This window comes from Megalobrama amblycephala, linkage group LG19 (genome assembly GCF_018812025.1).
Source record: "Megalobrama amblycephala isolate DHTTF-2021 linkage group LG19, ASM1881202v1, whole genome shotgun sequence".
Classification (NCBI taxonomy): Eukaryota; Metazoa; Chordata; class Actinopteri; order Cypriniformes; family Xenocyprididae; genus Megalobrama; species Megalobrama amblycephala.
Genome location: NC_063062.1, coordinates 27,476,332 through 27,490,119, shown reverse-complemented (window position 1 = coordinate 27,490,119; position 13,788 = coordinate 27,476,332). Strand labels below are relative to the sequence as shown.

The 13,788-nt window shown below is 37.7% G+C and overlaps 1 protein-coding gene across 1 annotated transcript in view; it reads left to right on the top strand.

Moving 5' to 3' along the window:
• The window catches only part of LOC125254620 (NACHT, LRR and PYD domains-containing protein 12-like), a 52,268-nt gene extending 43,273 nt beyond the window's left edge, over nucleotides 1–8,995 (top strand). Inside the window, exon 9 of the mRNA XM_048169311.1 lies at nucleotides 8,040–8,995. Coding sequence (XP_048025268.1) covers nucleotides 8,040–8,566 — 527 coding nt within the window. The 3' untranslated portion in view covers nucleotides 8,567–8,995. The remainder of the gene's footprint in view (nucleotides 1–8,039) is intronic.
• The last annotated feature ends 4,793 nt before the right edge of the window (nucleotides 8,996–13,788 follow it).

Sequence of the window (13,788 nt, the reverse complement as noted above, 5' to 3'; positions counted from 1 at the left end):
AATTCCATTCAAAAAGTGAAACTTGTATATTATATCCATTCATTACACTGTGGTAGATTTTTCCCTACGCACCTAACTTAAGTTAAACCGGGTGTCCCAGACACCCATGCGGAGCGTCTCCTAATCGACACTCAAAAACATATAAATTTATACTCTACTAAGCGTACTTCAATACCTGTTCGAGTCGGCCGACGTCTCGGCCTGTTTTGGGGCACTATCACCTGATACTAAGCTCTTTAGTGCTCCTCACCTCCACTAAACACAGTATAGAAGTAAGATCTCTAGTGCTTAGTTTGCTGTGCAGCCTAACAACCAAACAGACTCCAGACTATGCCTCAGAATATGCTTTAATCACGGCCGGGAGAGTTCTCATCAATTCCAGAGAATCTCTCTCCAAACAAAGGAATACAACAGGTTTTATAGGATTTCAGGTACACTTCACAGTCAGTATGGCATGATCTATTACTCATTATTATCAGTCTTAATATGATTGGTTTAGATTTAAGAAAAACATCTCAGTTCCTCTGTCCCGCATAAATTTAGATTTAGAACAACTGAATCACAAGATCATCAAAAAAAAATGTCTCAGGGTTAATAGTTCAGATTACTCAATAGGTAAAAACAATTCCTCAAAGACTATTTTTTATCCTCAGAAGGATGCTGTCTAGCCAGCACAGCAGAATTTTTTCTGAATCACAACACTCAGTCCTAGTGACTATTTCTCTATTTCAAAGTTAGATTATTATTAGGCCTGTAAAGAAAAGAAATGTTAGTTCATTATTAATTAGTTCAAAAATTCCATCACAACACACAGACTGATATATTTCAAATGTTTATTTCTTTTAATTTTGATGATTATAACTGACACCTTGCACAAGGAGGGCAAGACACAAAAGGTCATTGCAAAAGAGGCTGGCTGTTCACAGAGCTCTGTGTCCAAGCACATTAATAGAGAGGTGAAGGGAAGGAAAAGATGTGGTAGAAAAAAAATTGTACAAGCAATAGGGATAACCACACCCTGGAGAGGATTGTGAAACAAAACCCATTCAAAAATGTGGGGCAGATTCACAAAGAGTGGACTGCAGCTGGAGTCAGTGCTTCAAGAACCACTACGCACAGACGTATGCAAGACATAGGTTTCAGCTGTCACATTCCTTGTGTCAAGCCACTCTTGAACAACAGACAGCGTCAAAAGCATCTCGCCTGGGCTAAAGACAAAAAGGACTGGACTGCTGCTGAGTGGTCCAAAGTTATGTTCTCTGATGAAAGTAAATTTTGCATTTCCTTTGGAAATCAGGGTCCCAGAGTCTGGAAGAAAAGAGGAGAGGCACACAATCCATGTTGCTTGAGGTCCAGTGTAAAGTTTCCACAGTCAGTGATGGTTTGGGGTGCCATGTCATCTGCTGGTGTTGGTCCACTGTGTTTTCTGAGGTCCAAGATCAACGCAGCCGTATACCAGGAAGTTTTAGAGCACTTCATGCTTCCTGCTGCTGACCAACTTTATGAAGATGCAGATTTCATTTTCCAACAGGACTTGGCACCTGCACACAGTGCCAAAGCTACCAGTACCTGGTTTAAGGACCATGGTATCCCTGTTCTTAATTGGCCAGCAAACTTGCCTGACCTTAACCCCATGTGATATGATATTAAGATGTGATATGCCAGACCCAACAATGCAGAAGAGCTGAAGGCCACTATCAGAGCAACCTGGGCTCTCATAACACCTGAGCAGTGCCACAGACTGATCGACTCCATGCCATGCCGCATTGCTGCAGTAATTCAGGCAAAAGAAGCCCCAAGTATTGAGTGCTGTACATGCTCATGTTCATACTTTTCAGTTGGCCAAGATTTCTAAAAATCCTTTCTTTGTATTGGTCTTAAGTAATATTCTAATTTTCTGAGATACTGAATTTGGGATTTTCCTTAGTTGTCAGTTATAATCATAAAAATTAAAAGAAATAAACATTTTAAATATATCAGTCTGTGTGTAATGAATGAATATAATATACAAGTTTCGGTAACACTTTACTTGAAGGGGTGTGCATAAGACTGACATGACACCTTCATAATCTTGACATGACACATGTCATGAATATGAAGGAGGTTTTATGCATGTTTATGACAACTGTCATTAAATGTCATTCGCTCAATTATGTCATTTTTAATGCAAAGATGACATTGTTTGAGATGTCTTTGTTACGACAACTTGACATAAACCAACACATCATAACCTGTCAGTGTCTTTGTCATGACAACTTGACATTAGCAAAACATCATAACCTGTCATAAACATGACATAGCAGATTAATTATCAAACTTAAAAAAACGAATTAGCTTTATGGGTTAACATTACATTACATTATTTTGGTAACATTTCAGTATAGGGAACACATATATAAAAGATTAACTATGACTTTTCCCTCAATAAACTCTTTTACTGCGTATTATAGTTAATTGGTAGGTTTAGGTATTGGGTAGGATTAAGAATGTAGAATAAGATCATGCAGAATAAGGCATTAATATGTGCTTTATAAGTACTAATAAATAGCCAATATTTTAGCCATATGAAAGCTAATAGTAATAAGCAACTAGTTAAAAGACCCTAAAATAAAGTGTTACCATTATTTTATAACAGTGTCATCTTTTTTTACGAAATTTGAAATTGTCTATTATCTGACCTTCTGTTGGAGGAAACTTGTCATGTCAGTCTTATGCACACCCCTTCAAGTAAAGTGTTACCCAAGTTTCACTTTTTGAATGGAATTAGTGAAATAAATCAAGTTTTTGATGATATTCTAATTATATGACCAGTACCTGTGTATATATATATATATATATATATATATATATATATATATATATATAAGTAAAGTAAATAGCTACTTGAGTAGTTTTTTCATTGGATAATTTTTTACTCTTACTCAAGTAACTATTAAGATTATTACTTTCACTTTTACTTTGAGTAAATATTTCTATAAGTACTTGTACTTTTACTTGAGTACAGTTTTTGGATACTCTACCCACCTCTGGTCACCACTGTGCTAAAGAATAGAGTCTGTGCTTCAGTCAATTATGAGCTGAGAAACACTGATGTTATGCTGCATGTTGCTTTATTTAAAGATAGTAACTACAGTGGCAAGAAAAAGTATGTGAACCACTTGCAGAATCTGTGAAAATGTGAATAATTTTAATAAAATAAGAGGGATCATATAAAATGCATGTTATTTTTTATTTAGTACTGTCCTGAGTAAGATATTTTACATGAAAGATGTTTACATTTAGTTCACAAGACAAAACAATAGCTGAATTTATTAAAATAACCCCATTCATAAGTATGTGAACCATTGGTTCTCAACACTGTGTGTCATTACCTGGATGATCTACGACTGTTTTGTTTTTTGTTTTGTTTTTTGTGATGGTTGTTCATGTGTCTCTTGTTTGTTCTGAGCAGTTAAACTGAGCTCTGTTCTTCAGAAAAATCCTCCAGGTCCTAAAATTCTTCAGTTTTCAAGCATTTTTGCATATTTGAACCCTTTCCAGCAGTGACTGAATGATTTTGGGATCCATCTTTTCACACTGAGGACAACTGAGGGACTCAAACTCAACTATTAAAAAAGGTTCAAACATGCCCTGATGCTCCAGAAGGAAACACGATGCATTAAGAGCCGAGGGGTGAAAACTTTTGAACAGGATGAATATGTCACAATTTTTCTTATTTTGTTTAAATATCATTGTTTTTCATTTAGTACTGCCCTTCGAAAGCAAAAGAACATACTTGCATGTTTTCCGGAAAAAAAATTAAGTACAATTTACCTTGACATTTGAATTCAGAAGTTTTCACCCCCCGATTCTTAATGCATCGTGTTTCCTTCTGGAGCATCAGTGAATGTTTGAACCTTTTTTAATAGTTGTGTTTGAGTCCCTCGGTTGTCCTCAGTGTGAAAAGTCGGATCTCAAAATCATTCAGTCACTGCTGGAAAGGGTTCAAATATGCAAAAAATGCTTGAAATCAGCTATTTTTTTATTTTATTTCATTTTTTGTCTTGTGAACTAAATGCAAACATCTTTTATGTAAAAAGATCCCTCCATTGAAAATGTTTGTACGGTAGTCTGTCCATGTCCAGAAAGGTAATAAAAACACCATCAAAGTAGTGATGTGACATCAGTGGGTTAGTTAGAATTTGTTGAAGCATCGAAAATACATTTTGGTCCAAAAATAACAAAAACTACGACTTTATTCAGCATTGTCTTCTCTTCCGGAATATCTGTTAACTTTTCACAAGCCTATAACGGAGTGTCTATGTAAGTGCAAATAGCGTGCCTTGTTGACAAACACTCTTTACATTAGCTCCAATGTCTGGTTGGGCCACTCAAGTTGAAAAAGGGACAGATGACAGCCTTGTGTCACCCGAGGGTGAGTTGCTTCCAGCATTTCTCTGGAACTGCTGGACGTTTGTTTAGTCATTTGGCATGCACTCTCCTTCAGCATGGTGGCGTGGGTATTTCATTCCCCATAGCGGTAAACACAGAGTTGAGTTCCCTTTCAAAAGGGAACGTCTCAGTTTATGTATGTAACCATGTTTGCCTGAGAACAGGGAACAAGACTCTGCCTTGCCCTGCCATGCTTCGGGCTGCCTGCTGAACAGTCCCTCAAGACTAGCAGGTACTGACTGTTTTTCTAGGCGTTCTTTTGTACTTCCGGGTTCGTGCTATGATGACGTCATAGGCTGTGGCTGGCCAATATGATTGGAGTGGTGTGATTCTTTGGCATTCGGATACCTGTCATGAGTGACGGTTCCCCCCATAACGGTAAACACAGAGTCTCGTTCCCTGTTCTCAGGAAACCATGGTTACATACGTAACCTGAGACCTTTTTGTACAGTTTTGTACAGTAATTCCTTCTGATGTATGAGATAGAAACTACACAAAACTACTTGAGTCTCCTGCTTCTCACACTTGTCTCCTGAGACAACATCTCAACATTCTCACAATGGTCCCTTAGAAGTTTTAGAAGAAATCTCAGTAACATCACACACTGTTCTCAGATTTTTCTCCTAAACTAAAGAGTCCAATGGTCTAACACTTGTCTTCTCTGAAGTTTTAAAGTTTAGATGAGATCTCAACAACTTTACAAATTGTGCACCAATAAAGTAAATAAAATAAAATAAAATAAAATAAAAAACAGTCCATAATTTCAGCATTTAAGCCTATATATTAAGAGTGAAATTATGCAGAAATAAGTTAACGTTACTCTTGATTGTAGAAACAATAAGAAAGTAGTACGGCGGTTTATGTGCATAGGGCAAATAATTTGTTGTTCGAAATAGCAATGTCAATCCAGACGATGTATCAGGAAAACTACAGGAAAGGTATCCTTGCACTTTTTTGCTGACAGGAACATTAAATGGCTTATGACCCAATCCTTGACTCATTTGATTGTTAATACATAGTATATGGTAGAAATGTTTTGACATTTGACTTGGTATACACATTGCAAAGTTGTTGAGATCACTTTTAAAATTTAGAGGAGACAAATGTGAGAACGCCAAATTCTTTAGCTAAGGAGAAGTCTGAGCACAGTGTGTGATGTTATTGAGATCTCTTTTGAAACTTCAGAAAAGACAAGTATGAGAGTTCCAGTGTCTCTAGCTGAGGAGAAAAGTCTGAGCACAATGTGTGATGTTATTGAAATCTCTTTTAAACTTTAGAGGAGACAAGAGTAAGAGCACCAGAATCACTAGCTAAGAAGAAAAATCTGAGCACAATGTGCAATGTTATTGAGATCTCTTCTAAACTTTTAAGGGGACAAATGTGAGAGATCCAGAGTCTCTAGGAGAAAAATATTAGCATAGTGTGTGATGCTGTTGAGATCTCTCCTGAATCATTAGAGGAGACAAATGTGAGTGATCCAAAGTCTCTACCCTGCAAAAAGTCCTGCACTTAGGGCTGTCAGCGCAGGGCCCCTGAGAATTTGCTCATTGGCAAAACACTGGGCCCCTAGCACTGGCCCTGCTTAGGCAGCCCTCACTTAGCCTCCAAAAAGCCATAGCGCTGTTTTAATGAAAATAATAAGTTTAAGCGCTTGTTTTAGTTGGGCTTTAGTTGGACTTTTTTTGCTTTCATGTTTCTCTGGCTGTTGTAACTGCGTGTTTCTGAAGCACATTTGTTATAGCAGAAACTGCAAGAAGAAAAACTGATCTGATGATTCAGTCATCATGTAGTGGCCTGATTCACTGATCTCACCCAGAGTCTGATCTCTGAGAACATTATTTAGATTTAATAATTTTACATTTAGTACCCTTAGAATACCACTGCATGAAGTTTTGTCCTGCTTTAATATTTTGAATGTTTTTAAGTCATTATGCAGAAATTATTTGGACAGGAACATGTAGACTCACACAGACATCAAGTGTCAGCATATGAACCTCAACAATGGTGACAATCAACAAAAAGCTTTTTTTTGTGATTTTAGTACCTTGTTTTGGGATGTTCAGAGTTGATCTGAATATTTTATTGATTGTCACCATTGGTTCATACGCTGAATCTTGATGTCTGTGTGAGTCTACATGATCCTGTCAGAATAATTTCCACATAATGACTTAAAAACATTCAAAAAATTAAAGCAAGACAACATTTCATGCAGTGGTATTCTAGTGTTCCTGTAATGTGAAATTATTAAATCTAAATAATGTCCTCAGAGATCAGACTCTGGGTGAGATCAGTGAATCAGGCAACTACATGATGACTGAATCATAAGATTAGTTTTACTTCTCACAACTTTTGCTAGAACAAATGTGCTTCAGAAACACACAGTTACAGCAGCCAGAGAAACATTAAAGTAAAGAAGTCAAGAGTCAAGAGCCCAACTAAAACAAGGACTTACCTCCATAACGGTGACTTCAAATAAAACAGCGCTAAGGTTTCTTGGAGGCTAAGTGAGGGCTGCCTATGCAGGGCCAGTGTTTTTTATGAGCAATTTCTCAGGGGCCCTGCGCTGGCAGCCCTAAGTGGGCCGGTAAAGGGCCAGTGCAGACTTGTTTGCAGGGTACCTAAGGAGAAAAATATGAGCACAGTGTGTGATGTTGTCGAGATCTCTTCTGGATCTTTAGAGGAGACAAATGTGAGTCATCCAAAGTCTCTAGCCAAGGAGAAAAATCTGAGCACAGTGTGTGATGTTGAGATCTCTTCTAAAACTTTAAAGGAGATCATAGTGAGTGTGTTAAAGTTTTTGTCTCAGGAGACAAGTGTGAGAAGTAGGAGACTCAAGCAAAAGTCTCCATTTGATGTTAAAGTAATCTAATTTAGGTCTAGGAGAAACATTTGAGATGTTAAAGAGATCTCACTTTTGATTTTTCTTGGGTGGAGCGTCCACAGGCTGCCAGTATGAATTGAAAACACATTACATCAGAGTATCCAGCGCTCATAATGATTACATTGGCGCATTTAGGGTAAAAATTGAATAAATATTAAATAAATATTCCTCTCTACAGAAATCTGACATAGACATATGAGAATCTATCAATATTTCTCCAAATCTGCACAGTTTTGATTTTTTCAAAATCATGTGCATTTTCATGACATAACTGACATAACTGTCGCTATAAGTTTCCCAAAATAAAATAGAGCTCAAATACTGAAGTTTGAGTCTTGGATCTTTTTAATGATGAATAGTTTGTCAAGGTAATTACATTAAAGCAACAGTAACTTTGAACTAATTTAAACATAGAACGATTCAGTGCATCAGCATCCTCATGAAGGTTAACAGGATAAACAATCTGTGTAAATAAACATAAACGCCATGTCAGATACAGCTTTTGTTTCACCTTTGCAGTGTGACTGATTGAAGGTTAAATTGGGAATCAGTCAAATTTTACATAAAATTCCACACAGATACATTTAAAAGGGCATTTATAAAAAATTGGCAGAAAATTATACTGTAAATCTATTTCATTTGGCAAATATTGATTTATAATATTGATCCATACTGACCTTGATTCATGAATTGCTATTGTGTTCTCATTGTTTCTTCTTTTGTTCAGGGGCCTGTAGTCTCACACTGGATCCAAACACAGCACACACTCAAATAATCCTTTCTGAGGAGAACAGAAAGATAACACGTGTGTTAGACCATCAGCTGTATCCTGATCATCCAGAGAGATTTGATGAGTGTCGTCAGGTTCTGTGTAGAGAGAGTCTGACTGGACGCTGTTACTGGGAGGCTGAATGGAGTGGAATGGGGGCTGATATAGCAGTGACATATAAAGGAATCAACAGGAATGGGGGTCGAGACTCTTGGTTTGGATATAGTAACAAATCTTGGAGTCTGCACTGCTCTAGAAAAAGATACACTGCCTTTCATGATAATAAGCAAACAGACATACCAGCCTATCCATCCTCTAATAGAGTAGGAGTGTATCTGGACGTGTCGGCCGGGACTCTGTCCTTTAACAGTGTCTCTGACACACACACACTCACGCACTTACACACATTCAACACCCCATTCACTGAACCTCTCTATGCTGGATTTAGGGTTGATTTTAAATCTGAGGTATTTTTATCAGAGTAAAACACAGAGAAGCAAACAACTAAAATTGAGAGATTATTCATAAATTATTACTTTACAGGTACATTTTTGAACTTTTTCTTCTCATTGCTGTTTTATGTCTGAATTTCAAAATGACCTTACCAGAAACCAAGCAACCATTGAAATAATGTTACATCAACGTTAATGTGTAAATGTTAACCAAAATGAATCAACATCACTTTTGCACCTGCAATCAATGTTGAAAAAATGTTGAAAAAATGTTGAAATTTCATCAAAAAATCCATGGTAAAGGCATTGAATCAATGTTTAAATGTGATTGTTGTGATGTTCGTTCAACATCATGCTTGCACTCTCAGAAAATGAAACACAACAACAAATCAACTGCAAATAAAATAAGACAATAAATCTCTCAAGATCCCAGCAGAGGAGGATTAAACAACTCCAAAAAGAGCATTACCAGCTTTACTTATTACTAACCATATTGACTTTATTTCTGCCATACATCTACAGAAGTTCTTTTTGAGAATTAACAGAGGTTTATGTTGATGTTTTATTGAAACTGTTTGGACACCATCATGGTGATCAGTATTTTATTTACTTGGGCAGTTTGATTCTTTGCTTTTTATATGAGTTTATGTTCTTTATAACAGTGTGTTTACAAAAAATAAAAATAAAATAATTTGTTTGCAAAGAAAACCAGAAAAAAGATGACCAGGTGATATAATTTTCATCATCATAAAGTAGAATAATTTTTTAACCTTAATCCTGACTAAAAGTGGATATTTGTTACTAATAGATCATATTCACCAACAATGCTTTCTTGCAACAAATCAAAAATTCAGAATTCTGACTTTTAAAATACAGAATGGGGAAAAAAACTTTAGACACAAATAGACATCAAGAATAAGCATATGAATCTCAACAATGGTGACAGTAACTGTTCCCATTGTTAAGATTCATATGCTGATTCCTGATGTCTGGGTCAAAATAAATAAATAAATAAAATAAAATTCTCACCATGTATTTAAAAATCAAAATTCAGAATGTCTGATCTGTTAGAAGAATAGTTTTAACACTTAGGGGTTGGGAAACGCACCAGCGCGTTTTGCGTTTTTTCACATAGCAGCAAAATCAAATTAAAATACTCCGTCATTTCTCATACAGTCAAAAGTAATACGTCAATTGAAACTACAGAATCTCTTCTTTTATTTGTGTACAGTAAAAACAAAATGTTGTTCTTTTTGCAAAATAAAGAAAACTAACATGATGCGCAAACTGCATTCTGTTTCTCAATGAAGTCCATTCTGAACCAGATAACAACATTTTGTCGGAATGTGGAATGATGATCTGGCCCACATGCTGCATGAAATGACGGCCTGGATCTAGGCCACACTATGTTGTTGTCTGGGTTGTGTGGGCCGCTTCTGTTTGCCAGATCTGAGCCACAAGCAGGCCACAGCAATGCCACATGTCAGCCAAGTGCAAAGAAATAAACCTAAACTGGACCTTATCTGAGCCATAACATCTGTGTATATTAAATATAGAGTCATCTATATTTTATTAATAAGCCTGTTATCAAGCAGAATCACTGAAGGAAAGAATAGAACAGAAAAAGAGATGAGCAGAAACACAAGAAGGAGAGGTGACAAACTTAAGCTGTTTGTAGCAACCAGATGGTCACCAGAAGATAAAGAGTCTTTGATCTCCAGATCAAAAGAGACAGAGAGACAATGCAGGCATGTTTCTCTGAGTGACCTAACTTTACAGACCAACCAACAAAGACTTTTTCTACAACTAAAACTGCATCGAATTGTTCCAAACAATTTGAAATGGACTTATCAAACATCTTTCAACTGCATACATTTTATATAATACTACCTGTAACCAGTGTTGGAAATCTCAGATGCGAAGACCAGGAGACTTGGATGTATCTTCAGCAGGATTCTTTACTGAGAACACGTGTTGTCCGTAGCTGCAGTCATCAAGTCTAACTAAGGCAGTGTACTTGGTAGTTCATATACATTCAAGGGGGAGGGATACATAGAGTAGAGGTAGAGACAATCTAAACAAAGCATGCAAATGCAGTGCAGGAATCAGCCCATTCCCTGCATTTCCCAGCCATGATTTAATCAGCATAACAGTGTCATTCACATGCATAGGTCAAGATCAAGATGGTGCCACGCATGGCAGCCACAGTGCTTAGCTCTTCAGTGTTTGTCCTGTTTTCTGTTTTTCAAACACCATCAGTTTTACCGGGGATGAACTGCTGAACATTCGGCAGTACACACCACAAAATCTTTTACCGGATTTCGATTATTCAGACGTTTTGTTGAATGTTGTAGTTGGCAGAGCGGCAGCGCTGTTTAGACGTTTCAGGACGCGCAGACATTCCACTCTGTTGCACTGTGGAGCTTCTGTCAGTAAAAAAAAATTCCTAGTATGTGTAAACAACATACTTGGCAATAAAGCTCTTTCTGATTCTGATTCATAGGTGCTAATCCAATCAGTATCGCCCATACCTTTTCATTATCATATAGACCAAAGCACTGCTGTTTCTTGAGCTTGTCATGCCAAATGGTCAGGAAGTGCATGAAGACTGCCTTGATCTCCTTAGAATGTCGTCATCTTTACCTCAAAATGCTAATCACAATGTACTTCAGGGACGTGCACAGGGGGGTTGCTCAGGTTGCCCGGGCAACTGCCCATATGCCCTTCTCGACTCACGTTGCCCTTCCGAGGTGGAAAAAAATAAATAAATAAATCGTACAATGGATGCAGAATTTCACGTAGGCCTAGATAAAAAAAAAAAAAAAATCGCAAAGCCTCATTCACTTCCATATTCGGGCACCCGTCCGAAAGTGAAAGTCAGTAGGGGAAGGGCAAACTCTGTTTACGTGGCTGCAGCGCTGCACGCGACCGGCACCTGAGCTGAGCCTGCATGAGCGGCACTAGAAGGAGATTGTCGCGGTTGTCGGGTGAGACGACTTAACGTTGTCGGAAAGGTGAGTTAGGTTATAATCGTTAACGAAAACGAACGAAAAAACGAAAACTAGGTGGGGAAAAAAAATCGTCGTTAACTGAAATAAAAATAAAAACGAGGCATTACAAAAAAAACGATAACTAGCCAAAACTGTAATGTGTGTTTGGCAAAACTAACTAAAATAAAATAAAATTATAGATTAAATGTCCTTAGTTTTCGTCTTTGTCAATGTCTTTCATAGAGCAAACGTTCAACTGCATTTCATTTCCCTGCGTCTCTCACATACTCGCGCGCGCACACCACGCCTCCCCTCCGTGCACACCGCGCGCGCCTTCATGAGAACGAGTGTTGGAAGCAAGTTCGCGAAAGGTTGGTATCTCGTGAAAACCTTGTCGATGTCAAAACACTATTTAAACTGCGATTCAAGTAAGGAATAATTGACGACGGGCCGTTGAATTATTAGAGGGGGGGGTTAGGGGAGTGGTTGGTAGGGGAGTGCCCTTTTTTTTTTAGGTCAGAGCAACTGCCCCTCAAAATTCCTGTGCACGTCCCTGATGTACTTCACCTTAGTATTTCATGTGAGGTTATGCCAGGATGTAGGATCAGCAGATCCTAAACAGTTCTTAAAATTTGTAATCCCACACCAGTTATGTTTTTGAGCACCCACAACTCATGTAACTTTAAAACTATTGAATGGCTGTATGAAAGTATTTTGTGTTTGATATACATTTTAATCTCTTCTTCTCCTTTAAATCATGGCTTGAATGAAATTTGCGTAAAATGTATCATATTCTATTTAATAGAAATTGTCTAATCAGTACTCTCTGCTGAAGCTGGCAATTCCAGAGACCGGATACAACACTTATTTTTTGATTGGGGGTGAAGAAAAGCCATCTTTTGAAACAAGACGATATCTGATTGGCCAGAACTCCTCTCAGAGGTGGGACAAACACCTAAGTTTAAATAGTCATAACACAAGACAAAAAACTAGTAAGAAAAAAAAGTAACCATGGAGTAACAAGAAGAACAAAACAAAGACAAGACCAAGCTGACAAAGGACAGACCAGCAGTTCATTCAAGCCATCCAACTTTCACTCACTTTTCATTTCTTTCACTTAAGAGCTGCCCGGGTCCATTATACTGTAACACGTGCATTTAAATGACTGTGGCTGTGTCTGAAATTGTTCCTTATACCCTTAAATAGGTCACTTTTTGAGGGGACAGCTATTTGTAGTGGTGTCCAAAACCATAGTGGATGTTACCAAGTGCACTCATTCAATCCCACAATGCATCGCAATAACAAGTGTACTGGAAAATGTTGCCTCTGGAGCACACTTTTAAGGTAGGAAGGTATCAAGGCATGTCTGAAATCCTGTTTCCTGAGATCCCTTCATCTGATCGATTTTGCATAGATGTATCCTTTGCTGCCTTTGATATCCCACAATCCTGTGCGTTCCATTCTGTGACAGTTGAGCTAGAAAAATAAAGAAGGCATCCGAAAGTTGCATTTGTTGGTCATTTTGTGTGTAAATGTACGTTTTTTACCAACATTTTCCACTTTTGGTGTCATTTCTAGCGTGAAATTACTACTGTAGTTATTAAAATTTGTTTAGGTCTCACAAAAGCTCGCACTATTTTGCTGTAGGTAATTAAACTGTTATGCTGCCTCAGAAATCTGTCCATTTTGTGAGGTGCCTTCATGCACAAACGCTGCCTTACAAGTCATTACCATAGGCAGCAAGTCAGCTGTCTAGGTTTTCGGATGCAGCCAATGGCTAGAGAATACCCATAATGCAATGTGAGAGTCGCGCCGCACACTGAACGAATTCCCGCATCTGACCAGATGATGGCCACAGCTGAGTCAATCCATCCACTTCCCGATGTGGCTACAGCGTAATATCATATATGTATAAATTCCTTTTTACTTCATTATTAAATTGTTTAATTAAGGTTTATACATGGTAGTTTTCATGACAGAGTTCAAGATAAATTATTTCATTACTACTTGAGCTGCTTTTCAAATGATTAATAACAGCAAGCACAAACTATGCAAAAGCGGCAACCCTTCCGGTGCACTCAGTGTCCGAATTCACTCACTCGTTTTCATTCATTCCTTCAAGTGGACTATGTTAGTGGACTAATGTAGGGAATAGTGAATAAGGGTATGGGGGCGATTTCAAACACAGTATGTGTTTTCGAGGATACTTGCAAACATATGGGCATTTTGACACATACACGTATGTATATTTAACCGTTCAAGACC